Source organism: Malus sylvestris, chromosome 2, assembly GCF_916048215.2.
Source record: "Malus sylvestris chromosome 2, drMalSylv7.2, whole genome shotgun sequence".
In the NCBI taxonomy this organism is placed as follows: domain Eukaryota; kingdom Viridiplantae; phylum Streptophyta; class Magnoliopsida; order Rosales; family Rosaceae; genus Malus; species Malus sylvestris.
The window spans coordinates 28,657,434-28,670,169 of NC_062261.1; the positions used below are offsets into that span (position 1 = coordinate 28,657,434).

The window sequence follows — 12,736 nt, forward strand, 5'->3', positions numbered from 1 at the left end:
AAGAAGCTTTTCTTGCTAGTTTCCAAGTTAGGCCAGTTTTGGTTGATCGTGTTCTTGAAGCTCAAATGGTTGATGAAGAAATTCAAGAAATGATTCAATTGAGGAACGAAGGGAAAAAGAAAGACCTCAGGATTCGAGAATCAGATGGCATGCTTATGCAGGAAAACAGAATGTATGTGCCGAATAATGAAGCGTTAAAGAAAGAAATTTTGGACGAAGCACATTGTTCAGCTTATGCGATGCACCTAGGAGGAACTAAGATGTACCATACCATTCGACCATTTTATTATTGGCCGGGTATGAAGAGAGAAATTGCTGAATACGTAAGTAGGTGTATTGTTTGTCAGCAAGTTAAAGCTGAAAGAAAGAAGCCTTTTGGGCGAATGCAACCACTTCCTGTTCCTCAGTGGAAATGGGAAAATATAACTATGGATTTCGTGTATAAGCTCCCTCGTACACGAAATGGATTTGATGGTGTTTGGGTGATTGTGGATCGCCTTACCAAGTCAGCGCACTTCATTCCAGTGAGGGAAAAGTATCCCCTGAATAAATTGGCTAAGTTGTTCATCACGAAGATTGTGAAGTATCATGGAGTTCCAGTGAATATTATTTCTGATCGAGATCCAAGATTTACTTCTAAGTTTTGGGTAGCTTTTCAGGAAGCTCTTGGTACAAAATTGCTTTACAGCACTGCTTATCATCCTCAAACCGATGGTCATTCAGAGAGGACTATTCAGACGTTGGAGGATATGTTGAGATCTTTTGTGTTACAGTTTGGTGATTCTTGGCATGACCGCCTAGACTTGATGGAATTTGCCTGCAATAATAGTTTTCATTCGAGCATGGGTATGTCACCATTTGAGGCACTATATGGTAGAGCTTGTTGTACACCATTGTGTTGGTCAGAGGTTGGTGAAAGAGTGTTAGAGGGCCCAGAGATTGTGGATGAGACTACTCAGAATATTCAGGTGATTAAGTCTAACCTGAAAGCGGCCCAGGATCGACAGAAGAGCTTAGCGGATAGACATGTCACTGATAGAATGTATAATGTGGGTGATTTTGTATTTTTGAAATTATCACCTTGGAGAGGTGTGGTACGATTGGAAAGAGAGGAAAGTTAAGTCCCAGGTACATAGGACCTTATGAGATCACTGAAAGGATTGGTGAAGTTGCCTACAGGTTGAAGTTGCCTCCAGAGTTATCTAAGGTACATAATGTGTTTCATGTCTTGATGCTTCGACATTATGTTTCTGATCCTTCACATGTGATTCCTCCTCAACCTTTGGAGATTAATCCGGATTTGACGTATGATGAGGAACCAGTGACTATACTGGATTGGAAGGATAAGGTTCTAAGGAATAAGACAGTGAGCTTGGTGAAGGTATTGTGGAGGAACCATTCAGTAGAAGAAGCTACTTGGGAGACAGATGATCGAATGAGAGAGATGTATCCAAGGTTGTTTTATGAGTATTAAGTGGTATGATTGGTTGTATGAATTTCGGGGACGAAATTCTATAAGGAAGGAAGATTGTCACAGCCCGTCTCGGGATTTTATTTATCGAGGACGTGAAATGACAGGATTACCCTTAGCAGGTACTAGGGTACTAAGGTATGTGTATGGGACATATAATTGGTTTAAACATATACCCTCCTAAAATATTGGAAATATATTTAAGGTTTGATAAAAATTGGTTTGTAAATTTGTGTGGTTAGGGATTGAATTTGGTTTTGTTTGGATGGACCACACACACCCACGGGACACTCCCATTTCCTTCCCGTGCCTTCTCTCTCTCTCCTCTTCGTTCAGTCTCTATCTCTCTCTCCTTCTCGAACGTACGGACCAACACCATAAAACCCTGAAACTTCGTGGATCGAGGATTTTGAAGGCACCATCGTGCTTGTGAGGACTTTACAAACTCAAAGATACCATTTTCAGGTAAGAAATCCTTCGTTTTCACGTTGAAAACTCGAGGTCCGAGTTTGGCACTATTCATGAACTTCGTATTGGTTGATTTTTAGGACAATCCAAGCTTATAGTGAGCTTAGTTAGGTCCCAAGGAAGCTCGGAGTGCTTCGTTTAAAGGTTTTGGACGTCGGGATCACTGGGTTCGAAAGTTGGCAGGTTTTTCTTAAAATTTTCCGGTGAGATTTAGTTGTTTTTAGAGCCTTAAATTAGTCCAATGTGATTCTACCTGTTGAGGGCTTCAAATTGATATAAAATGCGAAGAAAATAGTTGAGAAATGAGGGAGAACAAGGGGATTGAAAAATCCCCAGTTTTCCGGCCACCGGAAAACACAGTCCGGCGAACCAAGGAAGAAGACGTGCGTGGGGGCGCGTGTACCCGTGCCTACCCTGGCTCGTGGGGGTGCGTGCCACTTCCAAAAATTTTTCTAAAAATTTCTTGACGTCCGTGACGTCAAGTAGGTCGATTTGCTATATTCATATACCCAAATTGAGCACCGTATGAGAAGTTATTTCGAATTATCGGTTATGTGCATTAATTAACGTTTTTATAGTTGTTTCGCATATAGGTGACACCAATCCCGAGGACGAGCGCATCCAGGGACGTCACGGGGGTTACGACCCATCGACTTACCAGTGAGTGGGCAGTTTTGTTTTTCGTATTACCTATATACTATTAATTCTCCCAGAAATTTAATTTATATGAAAGTATGTTTTCAATTGCCATGCATGCATATTATAAAGTATATGAATTGATAATTGATGCATATATATGTGAATTGGTGCTGTGGACGCATAGGTGGGTATCAGGTGAGTTTTACGTTAATTATACGATTTATTATAATGTGAATTGTATTGAGAACTCTTAATCTGCACCCCTAATGTTAGTGCTCATATTATTCACCGCACCGCACGCTCACCTTGGATCCAAGTAGGTGCATGTCGTACAGACCATGTGAGGGTTCCGACATGCTAGTCGTACAGACCACTAGAGGTGGTTTCGACTAGTAGGTGACTTTCGATTATATGCACAGATCATTGATGAGAGAAGAACTAGAGCGTATTAATTCACTATCATAGTCGTACATACTACTATAGGTAGTTCCGACTTATGTGCAGTGTAGTGCCGTACAGGTCACGGTTGGTGACTCCGGCATAGGCCGTACAGGTCACAGTTGGTGACTCCGGCTGGATGGGATATTGAGCTATAGAATCAGCCGTACAGGACCATTGTAGGGTCTCCGGTTGATTTATTATTCCACCTGATTTATATTGATACATTCATATTATATTTTGGCATGGCATGGCATATTCTTTCTTAAAAGCGATGAAGGATTGTGAGTTGAGCTTTTGATGATATATATATATATGTTTATATACTATTTTTCTGGTGAAGTATACAGGTTTTACAGTGAGGGGTTAAAAACGTTTTAAATGAAATGTTTTTGAAAATTTTGGTTTTACTGACCCGCTCAATTTTGTTTTTGCGCCCCTCCAGGTTCTAGCTAGCAGTTGGCGACTCACGAGGTTCTCCTCGGCATTCTGATAGACACACTGCATGTAGGACTCACTTGCGGGTGTTGTAATTTAATTATAGTCCTACTTGACTGCACCTAGTTTTTTTTTTATGCTCTGAAATCGTGTACTGCACATTTTAACTTCACTCTAATACTGCTAGTAGTTGGTTTTTATTCCTTCGTATTACTTATTTCCTTTGCTTCCGTATCGCACTTATGGTTACGTCACGCTCACGTGGCGGCCAGGACGCCCTGATTTCAGGATTGGGGTGTGTCAGTAGCTGTAAAAAATCATCAAAATCAGAGTTAAAAGAACCGTTAAATCGTGATTTTTCGTTGATATCGAAAAGTTTCGTCCCGTTACTTGATCTCTGAATGTTTGTTTTTTGCGATTGTTGGCGTATGCGATCTTGAAGCATATACAAACAAGTTTAACAGTTGGATTGTTGAAATTAGTTTCGTAGAATGCGTATCCCATCAAAACGATAGATTCACTAACACTTAGAGTTTATTTATACTTTCATTAAATATAACATAAGATTTTGTAGTATCCACTAGCGTAACTATTTTAAATTGAAGATCGAATTCATTCATTGTATTCATATAGGATCAAGGAATGTAGCTGTAAAAAATCATCAAAATCGGAGTTAAAATAACCGTTAAATCGTGATTTTTAGTTTAGAACCGTCGAAAAGTTTTGTCCCGTTACTTGATCTTTGAATGTTTTTTTTTTTTGCGATTTTTTGCTGATGTGATCTCGAAGCATATACAAACAATTTTGATAGTTGGATCGTTGAAATTAGTTTCGTAAAATTCGTATCCATCAAGTTCAATGTTATATATATATATATTAAGTAGATTTAAATTTATTTATTTTGTATGTATAACACTTAAGAAATTGAATGGTATGTATATTTAAGCTGAACCAATGGTCATCAAATTTTAATATTTAATTTAATATATATATATATATATAATTATAGTTTTTAGAGGTATAAAATTGTTAAATTAATATATATATATATATATATATATATATATTTTTTTTTTAGGGTTATAAAATTAATATTTTGCTTCTCTTTGTTTATCAAAATAGTCGGTAACGTTAGTTTGCCGTCAACTCAGTCAGATAAAAATTAAAAATAAGAAGAAACTTCGGCCCTTACATGCGGTGATTACATTTTATCAATCGTCAATCCCATCAGCCTCCAACCTCCACTGGCAACCGGCGGTCGTCCCCGGCAATCTGATTATCGGCGGCAGTGAGGTAATCTCAATTCACGAACACGGTGAACACAGAATTCAGTTTGATTTTCAATTGTAATTGAGTTAGCTGATTTATCTTTACTTTTTTTCGACATTCTTTGAGCTTTTATTTCTACTTGTTTTTCCTTTTGGACCAACTACAACCCGAATTTGATTTTTCTAGCTTGCATAAAGCTTTTGAATTTTGAGAACTGGGTTTTATTTATTTGTAAATTTTATGTAGTTTTTGAAAGAGATGTTTTGTTGGCTGGTGTTTATAGGGGTTAACGATGATTTAAAGGCCGATTTTGTATTACAAGTTCTGTTTAGCAAATTGGTTTCTCGATCATATTCTACTGACTCAAGAGATTACAAGGGTATTAAAGAATCTGGTTGAAGATAAAAAAATTGATTTTCTCTAACTTTCTGTTATATCTGGCGCTGTTAAATTGGAAACTTTAGGTGCTCTTAGTAATGAGATACCCTAGTTGTCTGTTTAACTGACATTTCGAGAAGCTGAGAGAGACAGAGAGATTACAATAGCATAAGTTTTTCTCTGCTCTATAACATATCCTGCTGCTGCAGTTGCGACGTAAAGATAACATTCTGAAGCTGGCCAACTTTAGTTTGAAGTTCCATTTGAATACTTTAAACAAGGAATGTTAGTTATGAGGTACCCAATTTGTCTGTTTAATTGACATTTCGAGAAGCTGAGAGAGACGGAGAGATTATGATAGCATAAGTTTTTCTCTGCTCTAACATATCCTGCTACTGCAATTGCAACATAAAGATAACATTCTGAAGCTGGCCAACTTTAGTTTGAAGTTCCGTTTGAATACTTTAAACAAGGAATGTCTTCTTGTTCCACATACGTATATTGCTGCCTCGGATCATAAAATTCAGTTAACAATGAAATCTTTTGGCATCATTTCATATGAATCTTTTTTCTGTCTTAGCAGACTTTGAGTGCCCTAAGTCACGTAATGACCCAATTATGCTATCATTCTACTTCCATTTTTGCTTTTAGAGTTTCCCTATTTAGACATCGTCAAACAAGCTGTCCTAGTTGGAGCAGGGAACCTCATTGTAAATCCTCTGCATTTTTTCTTGCTATTTGTCTGCATTCTCAGTCTTGACAGGTCTTTGTTTCTGTCCCTTTAAGGGTTTTCCATCTCACCTTCACATCTTGTCATTTCTTGTGGATGAAGTGGGTTTATTTCCATGCTCTAATAGGAAATTTCTGACATAGCCAATTTGGACGACTGGGTGTGGGCTAGAATTGATCCTCCTCATTATCTATTATGTCTTTTCGTTTGATCTTGTTTAGGACCAGGGGATCTCTGTTTTGGATTTTTGTTTTTTTTTCTATTATCTAATTCCTTGCGGATTCCACAGATTGCATGTGATCAACAAAAAGAATATCATAGTCCGCCATATTCTTCATTCATCTTGAAATGGGAAATCAATTCTTTAACCAGAATAAGTGGAGGGAAGCTTTGCAATTGTTTTAGGTGTTTTCTGCTAGCCTGACTTTTACCTTAATTACTAAGTTTTCAAGCAAATAGTGATTTAGGAAGGCATTAATAATCTTCCCAGTTGCCTGACTTCTTTCGTTGTTGTTAGATGGTTAGATGGATTTAAGTTTTGACTGTATTATCGGGATGTGTGCCTGTATATAGGCCAAACTAAGGAGGAATTCGGGATTGGGATGGACAGAAATAGAGAGTGTTTCAACAGTAACTTTCGGGCAGAGGATGTCTATGTTGTTCAAATGCGTAATCCTGCCTAAACAAACTTCTGTCAAGGAAACAGAAATTCTCAAACTAAGTTGATAAAAAACAATTCTAATCAAGTAACTTGTTTAATTTGTCTGCAGAATGTGATTCTTAAAAGTCTTTGAACTCTAAAAATGGACTAGTTATAATTCTACAAATAATATTCCGGTTGCAGTTTTCGGTCATGATAGTAGTCTGTATATGTTTCGAATGACAAGATTAACTTCATTAAGTTAAGTTTTTTGTTTAATGTCGTGATCATAGGAAAATTAACAATGTAGTGATCTGTGTTTTATTTATGATGGTAAAGTGAGCTAACTTAATTTTGTGTGGTCATTTAATGACAGAAGTGGTGTCATATTCTAGCATAAGTTTTACGCAGTTCCACCCCACCATCTGTGGTCAAGATGCCAGCAGGCGAGCCTTTGCACGAGTCATCAGAAGCCGAGGGCGAGGTGCAGGTGTGGGCCCAGATAAAAACTGAGGTAAAACGTGACGCTGAGTCTGAGCCAGCACTCGCAAGCTATTTGTACTCGACAATACTCTCGCATTCATCATTGGAGCGCTCACTGTCGTTTCACTTGGGGAATAAGCTGTGCTCGTCCACTCTCCTCTCGACGCTCCTCTATGATCTATTCCTCGATGCCTTTTCCTCTGATTCCTCTCTACGCGCTGCCACGGTCGCTGATCTATTCGCTGCACGTGAACGTGATCCTGCTTGCGTCTCGTTCTCTCACTGTTTACTCAATTACAAGGGCTTCCTGGCCTGTCAGGTAAATAGTCAAATTCAAATGTTGAATTCATAGCTACTACTAGTTTTCAAATTATGAATTAGTTTAATTTTATAATTGCCTTTTGGATTAATTTTATATAATAATCATGAAAATTGCTATGGTTGTGCTCGTTTTTCGGATATTTTAATAAAAGATAATAGTTTGTGTTCATTTGTTAGGCTCAGCGAGTGGCGCATAAGTTGTGGAGTCAGTCACGTAAACCACTAGCACTGGCACTCCAGTCACGAATCGCGGATGTGTTTTCCGTGGACATTCACCCAGCTGCAAGGATCGGTAAAGGTGTTCTGTTCGACCACGCGACGGGCGTTGTGGTTGGGGAGACAGCAGTTATAGGAAACAATGTGTCAATATTGCACCACGTGACACTAGGTGGGACGGGAAAGGTGGGTGGAGACAGGCACCCAAAGATTGGTGATGGTGTACTGATTGGTGCAGGTGCAACAATTCTGGGAAACGTGAAGATCGGTGAGGGTGCAAAGATTGGGGCGGGGTCAGTGGTGCTTATCGATGTGCCGCCATGGACAACCGCAGTGGGCAATCCGGCAAGGTTGGTCGGAGGGAAGGAGCGGCCCTCTAAACATGAGGATGTGCCAGGGGAGTCTATGGACCATACCTCCTTTATATCTGAGTGGTCTGATTACATAATTTGACAAGTTTTTGCTTTGGTTATGTTTATGTCATGTGTAGCTGTGAGTCTGAGACCTATAATCCATAACTCTTACCTCTGAAATGCTACAATGCAGTCAACTGCTACTTTGTGTGTGTTAATATTATAAAGCTCTCTCCGTCGTAATTTGACAAGTTTTCATCTGTAACAAGATGATATGCAGATGTATGCTTTCTCATACTGAAATTCAAAATTATTGGTGTCCCGATTATGATTAGGCTTACCTCAGTTTCGTTCAAGCACATTACAGTAACTATTGAACAAGTCAGAAACATTCTCGTAATCACACGGATAATTTCCACGTCGGCTGAAGACAGAACATAAGCCGTAATGTCAGGCACTCTGGACAGCCTGAACCTGGTGTGCATAGAACATTGCACCACATGCAAGGGGAGACAACCAAGAGATGACTGGGAAATGAAGTACGACTTCTGTGTTACCTGTTTTCTTCTTTTTCCGGTGGAGAAGAAATCCATGGCTTCATATGAACTTAATCTACAAGCAACATTGCCACCTGAATATTTAATAATTAAATGTACCCTTGATACCCTCAAGGCTCACCCCCAAAGATAACCTGCAAGGCAACATGAATCGAGAGTTACAAAACAACCCAAACTAATTCCTCAATTACCATGATGCGGTTATGTATGTACGTAAACTGTCTCTTAAGTCGGTGGGAAATTGCAAGATTAACATGACGAAAGAAAGAAAAGGTTGGAGGAGAAGCTAGAAACTTTTATGAAAGCACCAAAATGATCAAATGCCGCGATTAACGTGGCTAAGCAGGCGGAAACTTAAGGAATAGGGCAGAGGCAAGCAATCTGCCAACAAGGCTTGAAACATCTGCAGAAAACATTCCTATGCTAAGCCTGTTTGCTTACGACGACATGCAGCTCATCCTTTTTTATCGCCAAGCACACAAACAGGCATATAGTTTTTGGATACTATATAATAAAATTACACTGATATAAGTAGCCTAAAAATTTACTCCTGTATAATGTTTATTTAAGAGTAAAAAGAGAGAAGCAAACTAAAGAACTATCTAGCTCTGGCAACACCAGAACAATTATCAACAGTAGCTTGTACTAAATCAGGAAAGGCTCCACAAGCTCTTGAAAATCCATCTCACTTGTTAGACCCAACTTGGCTAACCCGTAGGCTGCAAAATTACGTTCTCTATGAACATGTTGCAGCTTGTAATTCCAGTTCCCTTGAATCAAATTTCTACACTCCGAGACAAACACCGTAAAGAAGATGATAAATGCTAGCAAAACCACGACTGAAGATTGACGACCAAAGAAGAATCCATCTCCAGAATCAGATGAGAAAAGTTTCTTGTTTTAGCCATCTTCAAACCATAATACATTGCCCAAAGCTCAGCATGGAGAACCTCCCCAACCCTTTTCTTAGCAATAAAACCAATAATCATTTAACATGCCAATCCCGAATTAATCCTCCACTACCAATCACCCCCTTGGAACCAAGCCACGAAAAGTCTTAACAGAGAAGGTTCCCAAGCTAAGAAAGCCTGGATACAGTTGGTTTACTAGAGGTATCAACATTGGCCAACAAGCCTGTTTATACCAGCAAATGCGAAACCCAACCAACATTAATCCCCTAAATTACCCCAACACTCAACTACAAAATGCACACCAAAAACAAACTTTTCCTTCAATCAACCTTTGTAATGTTGTCTAAAAAGTACGGCAAGAAATTTTGAAGTTTTAGATATTCATAATTTCATGTACTCCTGTACAAGCAGCCAACACTATATTCCAACAAAGACTAGGCTTTTCACCTTCACAGTGAACCAGTTGGCAGAAGGAAAAAAAACAAAATAGATAAAAAGCCTTTTTGAAGGAATAAGGAACTCAGTGATTTGATGTTCTCAGTAATTTTTTGCATTAACACGTGTTTCCACTGTTAAAAAAAATTCTATTTAATGTATCCACAAATGAACCCTAACAGAAATCCAGCTATGTAAATAGTTTGTAACCGTGGTCTTATGAAATCCTAAAAAAATATAATCTTCACTTTGCACAAACTGAATTAGCAATAACATTTCATATCCATAAAGACATGGAACTTACTTATGCATACAATACTTGAACTCTTGGCCCCTAATCATATCTTTTTCACCTTCTTCGAGCTACAATGAAAACACACCCCATGTAAAATAAGAAATGTAACATGTTGAATCCAATAACAGAGAATCTGAATACTATCCATCTTACCGGATCACTCTCGTAGATAAGCTCATAGCAAGTCGGAGAAAGGCATCGCAAAGCACAATTCTCTTTTGCTATTAAAGAAGACTTGCAATGCCAACCCCACAGTCCGCTACTCCGATCATCAAAAACAAAACGGGGCAGTCAGAGACTACACGTTTTCAAAAACCCGCGTGCCAGTCCATCATCACATCTTTTAAAGCATGTTGCATATGCATTGAAAGAATTTTTCTCAAGCAGCTTTAATTCAATACAGTTTGCAGGTAGGCCATATCACTCATACAACTACCAAAAGCAGAAATTCTTGTTCCATTAAGTTAAAACAATCAAAGAATTCTTGTTCCATTAAGTTAAAACAATTAGAGTGGGGAAAAACGATTTCTTTAATAATAATAATTCGAATATTTTGGTGGGGTTAAATCACATCGCAATCTAATCACAGATCCATTGCTCAAAACAGAAATTAAACTCTTTTCCTTGTCACAGATTTTTCTAATTTGCAAGAAAGAAATAGTAAATTTAAGAAAATGGGAAATTAAAAAAAGGAGAGAAGGAGGTGGATGTACCTCTCAATGTCAGCATAACACTGGCTCTTCTTCTGCCTTGTCTCCATATCCTGTCAAATATACCCAAAAAAAACCCACCATAAATTCAGAATTAGTATTCAAAAATAAAAAGGCCCACAAACAATGAAACAGATAAGAAATTAAAAGAAAATTGACAGAAGAAGAAGAAGAAGAAGAGGAATTTGGAATACAGAGATTGGGCGATGAGACTTGGCATTTGTATTGGTGGGAGAGAAGAGCAAGAATACTAGTAGAAGAATTAGAATTATGAGCGGGGAAGAAGATGAAGAATTCTGATTTGTCATTTGTACTCTATGTCTTGTTTCTTCTTCTGCTTCTGTTGGGAGTTCGGTTGAATTTAGGGACAACGATGTAAAAACAATTATGTTATAATTACTTATGTTTAAAAATAAAAGAATTTTAACGAAAAGTTTATGATATTGTTCACTTTACTCTTTTTTTTTTATCTTTATCTTTTTTTTTCTTTATCGTTAAAACTCAAAGTTTTCAAATTTTTTTCATTAATTTTTTCTTTAAATAAATTATGGGTTGTCTTATTATTTAAAGAGCTTTAATGAAAAAATGTTTGAATCAACTTTTTCTTAACTAAAAATCATTCACCATTTTTATTTAATAAAAATGACTTGATATTTAACGAAAAGAACAAAAGTAACATATAAAAATTAAATTATATGGGCTGAAATAAAGCCTAACATGCAACATCAAATCTTTCTTTCGGCCTTGCCCTTAACAGAGATTAACCCAACTTCATGTTATTTACGAAATTGCCATCGAGCAGAAAAAAGTCAAATAAAACCAAAAATTTTCAATACCATCCCCATTTCCATTTTTCCTCTATGACGTCCCCTATTCCCACTTCTACTTTTCTTCTGCACAATTCCCACAAATTAAAAATATTACTTTTCAAATTCAATTTAATAAACAACGAACTTACACTTCCATTCCATACATATATATCCAAAAGAACAAAGCTCTTCCCAAACAGAAAAATAGTCTACATTTAAAAAAAAAATATTAAGTAACTTATGTAAGTAGTGGATTGTTTTGGTAAATTAAAGTTATATTGTCAACTTATGACGTTGCAGGTTTAACTTTTTATCCTCTTAAAATAAATTAGCATAGAATATTGTTTGTACTAAAAAGAATAAGTAATTAATATAGAATATCGCTTGTACTAAAACAAAAATTTATTCATCAAATTAAAACAAAAATTTCATAAAATTAGCATAGAATATCGCTTGTACTAAGAATAAGTAATTAGGTCGGATCAGATGAATTGAAGAAGATCAACGGACATAAATTAACAAGGGTTGTGTGAGAAGTAATTTGGGGTGTGTGGATAGCACACTCCTATTTCTAGAACTAAACACTGACTATTTTTAGAATGAACTCTAATTATTTCTAGAATTAAACACAATTATTTATAGAACTAAGCACTAATTATTTCTAAAACTGAACACTGACTATTTTACTGTAGTTTTAGAAATAGTGTTTATTTGTTCCCTTTTCGGAAATAGTGTTATTTATTTTGATTCAGTTTTCAGAAATAGTGTGCAATTTTATTGTAGCTCCAGAAATAATGTGGATTATTTTGGTTCTATTTCAGAAATAGTGTTGGTTATTTTGATGCAGTTTCAAAAATAATGTTTATTTTGTTTTAATCCATAAATAATGTGGGTTATTTTGGTTTAGTTCCAGAAATAGTGTCAGTTATTTTGCTGCAATTCCAAAAATAGTTTGAGTTATTTTGTTGTAGTTTTAGAAATAGTATGTATTTTGTTCTGTTACAAAAATAATTAGGGTTATTTTGCTATAGTTTCAGAAATAGTGTTTATTTGTTTAATTCCAAAAATAGTACGGACTATTTTAGTTCAGTTTTCAGAAATAGTGTGGGTTATGTTTCTACAGTTTCAAAAATAGTGTGGGTTACTTTGGTTTAGTTTCAGAAATAGTGTGGGTT

General features: G+C 36.8%; 2 protein-coding genes across 3 annotated transcripts; one reads left to right on the forward strand and one right to left on the reverse strand.

Annotated features, from left to right (window-relative positions):
- The first annotated feature begins 4,579 nt into the window (after nt 1–4,579).
- On the forward strand, nt 4,580–8,172 carry LOC126589966 (serine acetyltransferase 5-like). Of its 2 annotated transcripts, none has more exons than XM_050255428.1 (3): nt 4,580–4,747; nt 6,848–7,273; nt 7,453–8,172. In XM_050255428.1, the coding sequence occupies exons 2-3, from the start codon at nt 6,908–6,910 to the stop codon at nt 7,942–7,944; spliced, it is 858 nt and encodes a 285-aa protein (XP_050111385.1). In that variant the 5' UTR covers nt 4,580–4,747; nt 6,848–6,907; the 3' UTR covers nt 7,945–8,172. The 2 variants fall into 2 exon arrangements, with proteins under 2 accessions (XP_050111385.1, XP_050111393.1); XM_050255436.1 differs by having other exon boundaries at nt 4,581–4,747; nt 6,851–7,273.
- On the reverse strand, nt 8,148–11,124 carry LOC126590034 (uncharacterized). The gene is made up of 5 exons (XM_050255513.1): nt 10,947–11,124; nt 10,756–10,805; nt 10,196–10,301; nt 10,052–10,110; nt 8,148–8,535 (listed from the first exon to the last, which is right to left on the reverse strand). Exons 1-5 carry the CDS (start codon nt 11,058–11,060, stop codon nt 8,484–8,486), a joined length of 381 nt encoding a protein of 126 aa, XP_050111470.1. The 5' UTR covers nt 11,061–11,124; the 3' UTR covers nt 8,148–8,483.
- Nucleotides 11,125–12,736: the final 1,612 nt, after the last annotated feature.

Coding starts and splice junctions, on each gene's coding strand:
- LOC126589966 (XM_050255428.1), top strand. CDS start 6,908: ATGCCAGCAGGCGAGCCTTTGCACGAGTCATCAGAAGCCGAGGGCGAG. Junction 7,274..7,452: donor AGGGCTTCCTGGCCTGTCAG/GTAAATAGTCAA, acceptor TTCATTTGTTAG/GCTCAGCGAGTGGCGCATAA.
- LOC126590034 (XM_050255513.1), bottom strand. CDS start 11,060: ATGACAAATCAGAATTCTTCATCTTCTTCCCCGCTCATAATTCTAATT. Junction 10,806..10,946: donor AGTCTCATCGCCCAATCTCT/GTATTCCAAATT, acceptor TATATTTGACAG/GATATGGAGACAAGGCAGAA. Junction 8,536..10,051: donor TTCAAGTATTGTATGCATAA/GTAAGTTCCATG, acceptor GTTGCCTTGCAG/GTTATCTTTGGGGGTGAGCC.